Below are 7656 nucleotides of genomic sequence, written 5' to 3'. Positions count from 1 at the left end.
GGATGCCACTTCTGTACCGATGAAAATGCATTTTCAGCTATCTAATCCGTTCATTCAAGTCTTTTACGCTCCCTTAAGCCCCTAAGAATACAGAAAACGACCCCTGAAACATGTCTGCAGGCTAATGCAGACTAACCCTGTTGATGTGTGATTTCGTTAAGTACGAATGTCTTTTGATTTTGACACGCTTGCTTCATTGTTCAATCCGGAATTAATGTCGCTTAATTTTTCAGGATTTCTACATTAGCGGTACGGGTGAAATAATTCACTCGCAAAATGGAAGAATTTAGAAAACCGTCCTACTGTTGCCAATACTGCGTGCTGGAAGACTGTTGGTGCGTGTCGTTGGACTGTCTCGTGCCTGCAAAACATTAAAAATAACAGAAAAAACGTTTGAATAACTAAAACAGTTTCACACCAATTATTACGACTGTGTATGAACTAAACATGCGCGATATAACGAATTTTTCAGTTTACGAAATTCGATTCCGTTACGAAACATTCAAATTCGTGTTCGAAAGAACAACCGTTTCCGAACCGGTTCGGACGACGACGCGCCATGTTCGAATTTCGTTCCAGGCAGCGCGTTTATAAAAACCAGGGTTCGTTTCTAGCCCGCCTGATTCATAGCTGTCAGTCGCAATACTTTCGTAGAACGCGATTAAGCACGTTGTTCCGCTCCAGGCCTTGTTCGTGGCTAGCTCTGTTTGTGCATAAGTGTTGAATTGTACATTCTTGTTTCCGGCCTTTTCGTTTCTGACGACATTCATACACACACGCATCAAAATGTTCTGGGGTAAGTCGAACTAGCGTTAAGAATTCCAGCCTTGCTGGAAAGATGATTAGCCCGCGAAGGGAAAAGGCTGCTGCCGGCACCGCCGCACACGACGATGGCTGTCATGTGGAAACGTGCGTGTGTGCGTGTGGGTAGCACCTTTTGTTGCAATCCGGTATTCACGGAAATAGCGCGTTTCTTCATAGGCACGCCAAAAGCACATGGTGAAGAATTGTGACCGTACTACAATGCCTTGTATCTGCTTTTTGATTTTCCCCTTACAGGATTGATCCTAAAGCAGGGGAAGAAATACTCCAAGGTGGTGGAGCAGGACTTCCATCTCACACACGCTGCCCTAGACCTGACGGACAGTAGCGGCGACGTCCAGGTTATGCTGACGACGGAAAGCATAACGTATCTGCTTTGCACCCTAAACAAGGCAATCCCTCAGGTGGTGCTGGACCAAGCATTCGCTACCGGAGATGAAATTAGCTTCGCTACGAAGGGGCAAGGTGTTGTACATCTTACTGGGAATGTGCTGCCGGACGAGATGGACGAGTTGGATGACGAAGAGGACGAGATGGATGAGGAGGAGGAGGAGGAACTGGTGACTGCAAATGGCAAACCTCGAAGTGCGAAGCAAGTGGCCAAAGCCAAAGTGGCAAAAAAGATAGCCGACGGAGAGGTATCGGAGGGTAGCGATGAGGACGACGCTACCTTCACCGAGTCGATGCTGGACGACAGTGCTGCGAACGGGCTTGATGATGATGACGACGACGACGAGGAGGAAGATGATGATGAACAGAGTGACGAGGAAGACGACGAGGACAATGAGGATGGTGAAGAGGAGGAGGAGGAAGACGACGATGATGAGGAAGAGGAGGACGACGACGACGACGAAGAGGAAGAGGATGAGCAGCCGAAGGCAAAGCAAGCCAAGTTGAGCAACGACGCCAAGCCGGTAAACGGAAACGCGAAGTCCGCGAAGGAAGGACCCAAGAAGCAGGAACAGCAAGACCAGCCGAAAAAGGGTGGCGTGCGCACGCTGCAGGATGGACTGACGGTCGAAGATTTGAAGGTTGGTACCGGACCGGAGGCCAAACCTGGCAAGAAGATTGCGGTTTACTACGAGGGCCGGCTGAAGTCGAACAATAAGGTGTTCGACAGTACGAACAAGGGCCCGGGGCTGAAGTTCAGCCTTGGCCGGGGAGAGGTTATTAAAGGGTGGGATTTGGGTGTCGCCGGGATGAAGGTAGGTGGCAAACGGCGAATTGTCGTCCCGCACAAACTTGCGTACGGCACCAAAGGCAGCCCCCCGGTAATCCCCCCATGTAGTACGCTCTTGTTTGAAGTGGAGCTTAAGAAAGTTTTCTAAGCGAAAGAGAGCAAGCGGGTTTACTGTAAGAAAATAATCATAACATTCAATAAAGCGGCAGCACCCACGTGTGCTGCCTAGTAAAGGAGCTAACAGAGTGATGCAATTCAATTCCCTAACCTCAAATTCAGAAAGATAGAACAAGGTAAAAAGTAAACAGATCAAATTATTCCATTTGCTTATTATTTTGCAATATGCTTTACCCGGTTGAAAAATGGCAAACGACCATTCTTGGTCGACAAATACCGAACAATTCTACTGTAAACACAACGGCTACTTGATGACAATTCTGGAAATGTGAGAACGGGAAGCTCACAGCATTCTAACTCGCTCACTATTAGTATGAATAGCAGAAAGCGAAGAGAACAGAACGGTGGTGAGTTATCATACCTTTTCAACCGGCCATCTTTTCTCACTGTGGAATAACGGAGCAAACTGATTGAGAGCGTTCTAGCTGAAGTAGATAAAGCAAGAAAAATGTTCAACATACATTCGGTTGGAAAAAAAATCATGTGGGTAACTACGTAAACAACTAAGACCTCCAAACGATGGATTAAGAAATTTAGAGCATCCATCTCGACAGGAACAGTACAAATAAAGTGAAAAATAGTAGGTAATTTTGGGCGAGTAATACGGTCGCGTGATTTTAGTGCGCTGCTTTGATTAAAACGGACATACGGGCCCCCACTAAAGACCTGCCTAGTGTGTGTGTGATTTTGCTATGTGAATGTGGCACTAATGCACTCGAGATGGATCGTGTTGTTGCAAATCCGGAAAACCCTGACGCCGTTTGTTCTCGTGAGTATTCTAGCATCGTAGCTACCTCACTTTCTTGTGATGTTATTCGCTTAAGTAAAAACGGTATTTACATCTCAACTCTTACCTGTGAATGTGCCAGCACGATGCTTAAACATTGCACCCATTCTTCCGCCTTGTTTCCATCCTTCGGCTTGAGGATAAGTGTCTGATCGCCGGTAAAAATTTCAAACGCTTTGGGGATGTTGCGCGCACCCCGGGACACCTTCACCGATCGGATCTGGTTCACGTCGATACTTTCGCCACCGGCCTATGATTGCCAGAATAGGGAAGATCAATAATTAAACGATTTCCTCGGTTCACCTTTTTCCCCTTTATTACTGCGGGAACTTACCTCACTGACCGACCCTTTGCACGACAGATGTGCACCGGAAAGTGTAAAGTAGCGCGTGCGCCATCTCCGGAACAGTCTCCATTTGCCCTTCTTCTCCTTCAGCTGACCCTCGATCACCGGTTGATTGTTGCCATGCAGAAATCCGATTGCTTTCTCCGGATGATGGCAGAGAAAGCAACCCCACTGGAACACCTCCAGGTCTTCCGAGCTGCCCCCGTTTGAGGCTGCGCTCGGGTCAACACCGGTAGCCGATCCGACGCCGGACGTGCCGGTAGATCCCGACGCACCGGTAGGCAGTTCCACCCCAGGGCCGGCCGTTCCCCCGGCCGGACCACCCCCCGAACCGAGCGTCACCGGACCCATTTCGAACACGTCAAAGAACCCGGCATGGCGAAGCTCATTGACCAGCGCTTCCTGCTCCTTACCGTTGGGGAACGCACTCGTGACTAGCGTTATAAACGTTCGGTTTTCACACTTGAGCGTATCCCAGCAATGTTTGAGTCGGCTGACGCTCGGATCCCAGCTGCTGAGTGCGTTCTTGCCCGCCCTTGCCTGCAGATCGAGAAACATCAGATGGATCCAGGTGCGTGGGTTGCGCGTGCGCATCGTAAACATGGTGCGCGAGTAGAGACAGTGTGGACCGCGCACCTGGCACGCAAAGTGCAGCTTGGCCATCTTTTTCGCCCGCCGTTCCTCGATGATGCACTTCGCCGGGGGTGGTATGCGGTGGGCCACCGCTTCCGTGTATGACTTGATTTTGTCCAGATGCTTCTCACAGAAGTGCTGTATGGTGTCACGCATCGGGTACGGTTCGAACACACTCATGCGCGTAGTGGTCGAGGAGGCGTTCAGGATCGTTACGCTCCGGTTGTCGTTCGTGCGCGGACGTGTTGTTACCGTTGCGGGACCGGAGACAATAACCTAAGAGCATGGAAAAATCATACAGTCAACCGTTCGGATTTCGGATTCGGGCATTCAAGTGGTGATCGGTCAATCGGATACCTGATTAGATGGATCATCGCTCGAGTGAAGCGATAGCGTGGTGGTCAGCTGCGGTGACTTCTGCTGCGAGTGATTGTTGAACATCGTCGGTGAGGCCGGTGACGCATGGTGCACCTGGATGCCGATCGAACCAGTTGATTGGTTCAGTCCGCCGAGTGAACTCTTGCCTCCGAGCGCACCGGTCGATCCCATCAGCGTGTTGGTTGGGCCGTGGGAGTACGGCCGGGGTGCACGCGTCGGAGACGTCGTCACTGTGACGCCACAGGATGTGATCTTCGTCTGGGGTATGCCCCACTTGTTCTCACCCGTGATCGTCACGTGCTGGCTTAGTGGCGGTGGTATCGAGTTGCCAAGCAAACCGCCACCTCCGCCACTGCCGCTGCTGGCCATCATTCCTTTGATAGCGACATTTCCGCTCGAATGATGGCTGTGGCCGCTGTGCATGATGATGTTGTGCGACGCGGAACCGTCCACCATTGTGGGTCCACCGTTTGGTGTGACGCCTGTGGATGGTTTTTCTGGATCAATCGACACACCCGCGCCGATATCGCCGTTGAATTGATTGATCAGCTGAGACGAACCGAGACGCGACTTGTGCAGCCCGCCCATCGATCCGCCCGCATTGTTCAGGCGTGTTGTGCTCTTGTTGCCACCACCTCCGCCAGAATGCAGCCGCCCGGTGCTGCGCGAGTCCCCGAGCTTCGGACGGTTTCGAGTGTAACTGAGAAAAGGGAAAAAAGATACATCCGATTAGCTAGCGATATTGATTTGGGACCTCGTGACCAACAGCGCACGATGTTGTTACCCTGTGTGGTGTGGCATTGGAGAGACAACGGTAGTACCGTTGACCACTGTTCCTGTGCCACTGGCTGTCGTGACGGTACCACTGCTGGGCAGGCCGTTTGCTGCGTTCATAAAGTTGGTCAGCAGCGCCGGATGGATGGTCGAACTCAGAGTCGTACCGTTCGAGGTGTTGATAACCGTGGTCGACATCATCGCACTACTCGTCGTGTGCGTATGGCCATTGTTTATGATGGCGACATTCGGCGTTTTCGACACGATCGATCGTCCGTGATCGAGCACATGTTGGGTGAAACCGACCGAACTGCCCAGCATGCCCGCTGCCGCTCCGGATGGGCCGTTTGTACCGAGGGCGGTTCCACCATTGCCGTGCCCACCCAGACTCGCCGTCCCGATTGCTGTGGACATGGGTGTGGGCAGTGTGGCAGACGAGTTTAGATTCACAATCGTCACTCCGCCGGACGCAGTTTGCTTGATCTGGCTGTTATTGCTCAGCTGCCGTTGTCGTACGACGGAGGTGACCTTGTCGGTGAACAGGACCGGATACTTGGTGCACAGTTTGGTCGCTTCGTTCAGCAGTATCGTCTGCAGCGGCCGATCGGCACGTGGTAAATGCTCGAGCACAAAGTCTAACGCCACCTGGGCTCGGTCCTTGCCGCAACGCCCGATGGCGGAGAGTATCTGTGCGGCGAACCCGACCGTCTGCGGTACACTGTGCGCGATCAGCTTGAACGCTTCCGTATATTCGGCCAGTTTGATCGGTTTGGATTCGGCCAGCTTGAGCAGCACCAGCAGGGCCGCCGCCGATAATGGTGGCCGGACCGTGGCCAGCTCCAGCAGCGATGGAATGCTTTCGGTTAGGCAGGATGGTTTCTGTTTCGCGATCGTGACAAGCAGCTGCAGTATGACCAGCTGCTCCTGCAGTTCGCACCGTGGCACAATCTCCACAAACTTTGGCCCAGCGTCATTGATCGGGTCCGGCGTTGCTTCGTAAATTTGCGACAGCACATGGCAGAGGCCGTAGTTGCCGCCGAGCAGCGATTCGAGGATGACGTGTACATGCGGCGACAGCAGGTACGAGTACTCGATGGCCGCCGACGAAAGGTAGCTGGCGAGGTTGCGCGACAGCTCGAGGTTGCCCTGGTTGAGAAACTTGACCGCAACGGGCAGCGTCACCTCCATCACCACTTGCTTGTTGTAGTTCTGCCGGAAGAAGCATAACCAAGAATAGAATTAAATAATAGTCTTCGTGGAAGACGGACGAGCTGGAACCAGTTCCTACCAGAAATATGCTGGAAATGATGTCAGACGATATTTTCGCATGCGGCGGATCCACATCCTTACCGGTGGGTTGCAAGTTGTAGCGTAGGCATGTTTCCAACAGACTGACCAGCCCGGCACAGTGCTTCGCAATCGTGTGCGTCTTCTTGATGCACGATGTTACCCGGTTGATGCAGATTTCGATGACCGACTGGTCGTTGCTGTTGTGCAGATAGTCTTCGTGCGAGATGATGGATGAAATCTCCTGCAACTGGTGGACAATAAGAAAATGGGAAAGTTCTCATAATTTTCAAGCCATGAAAAGCTTTCTACGTCACCTTGCTACGCTTACCACTTCGGTCAGATCGTTCACAATCTCGTAGTCGGCGATGGAAAACAGCTCTCCGGCCCGGGAAAGATCCCTTTTGGATAGCACGGTTGTAAATAGGTCGTGCATCTTTGTTAGTGTACTTTTTTTTGTCCGATTTTTTTGTTTCTTTCAAGGAAGTTATTTTTTTGTTGTCGTTTCCTTGACTTCAAGCTACTCTATCTGATTAATCCTCTATCAGTCCGGGAAGCGGGAAAGAGACTGCATCCCGATTTCGTTCGCTGCCACCGCGACGACCTTACGGTGCCTTACGTCTGCTGTTTATGCATTTTTTATCACACGTTACCTTGGCTTAGGTTTTGCTGTTTCCTGCGGCAATAGCTACACCGCTCGCTCGGGCAAGCACAACATAAAAGAGGCAGAATATCCAATGGCTGGTTTAGCTTCCTTCGTTCTAACCGCTCTGTAACGCTTCGCACAAAGAAAACTCATTAGCTCAGTCCAGTGAATGGGGAAAGCTGATCGGCAGGAGAAGCAGAACAAAAAGGAACTGTAATTGATGCTTTAATACACTCCCTATGCAAGACTCATGTGCAGTTTACAATTTTTCAACATGTCATCGTGGGAGTTTACGTTAGATGCTTCTTGTTTGTTCGTTGCTATTTCCAGAAGATCTGTAAAAAATTAGAGTAAATTGGAAAATACAGTGTTAAATATGATTCAGGATCAGGAGGATCAAAATATGGATAGTGAAGGATATCTTCTAATTTCATTCTTGTTCGCTTTTGTCGGTCTTGGTCTAATTTAATAATTATTTGGGCATCTTTGGATGCAGTTTGACGATCTTATTTCATTAATAAAGTTTATGACATCAAAATTGTAGTACTTTTTTCTTCTTTATCGGCACAACAACCTCAAGAGGTCTGCGCCATTTCTGGCATTCTGTGACTTTATTTATCCGTAGC

At 50.5% G+C, this 7656-nt stretch overlaps 2 protein-coding genes across 2 annotated transcripts; one reads left to right on the top strand and one right to left on the bottom strand.

Moving 5' to 3' along the window:
- Positions 1-286: 286 nt before the first annotated feature.
- Positions 287-6820, bottom strand: LOC128715884 (protein melted). The gene is made up of 7 exons (XM_053810802.1): positions 6716-6820; positions 6386-6634; positions 5108-6306; positions 4303-5023; positions 3301-4221; positions 3034-3216; positions 287-361 (listed from the first exon to the last, which is right to left on the bottom strand). The coding sequence occupies exons 1-7, from the start codon at positions 6818-6820 to the stop codon at positions 287-289; spliced, it is 3453 nt and encodes a 1150-aa protein (XP_053666777.1).
- Positions 787-2150, top strand: LOC128715885 (46 kDa FK506-binding nuclear protein). The gene is made up of 2 exons (XM_053810803.1): positions 787-796; positions 1060-2150. The coding sequence occupies exons 1-2, from the start codon at positions 787-789 to the stop codon at positions 2148-2150; spliced, it is 1101 nt and encodes a 366-aa protein (XP_053666778.1).
- Positions 6821-7656: the final 836 nt, after the last annotated feature.

Source organism: Anopheles marshallii, chromosome 3 (assembly GCF_943734725.1).
Source record: "Anopheles marshallii chromosome 3, idAnoMarsDA_429_01, whole genome shotgun sequence".
Lineage (NCBI taxonomy): Eukaryota > Metazoa > Arthropoda > Insecta > Diptera > Culicidae > Anopheles > Anopheles marshallii.
This window is presented reverse-complemented; position numbering and strand designations above follow the sequence as displayed.

Excerpts from the sequence above, each read along its gene's own strand:
- LOC128715884 (XM_053810802.1), bottom strand. The coding sequence starts at position 6,820 with ATGCACGACCTATTTACAACCGTGCTATCCAAAAGGGATCTTTCCCGG. Across the intron at positions 4,222-4,302 it reads GCGATGATCCATCTAATCAG|GTTATTGTCTCCGGTCCCGC; the intron begins GTATCCGATTGA and ends CCATGCTCTTAG. Across the intron at positions 362-3,033 it reads TCGTGCTGGCACATTCACAG|GCACGAGACAGTCCAACGAC; the intron begins GTAAGAGTTGAG and ends AATGTTTTGCAG.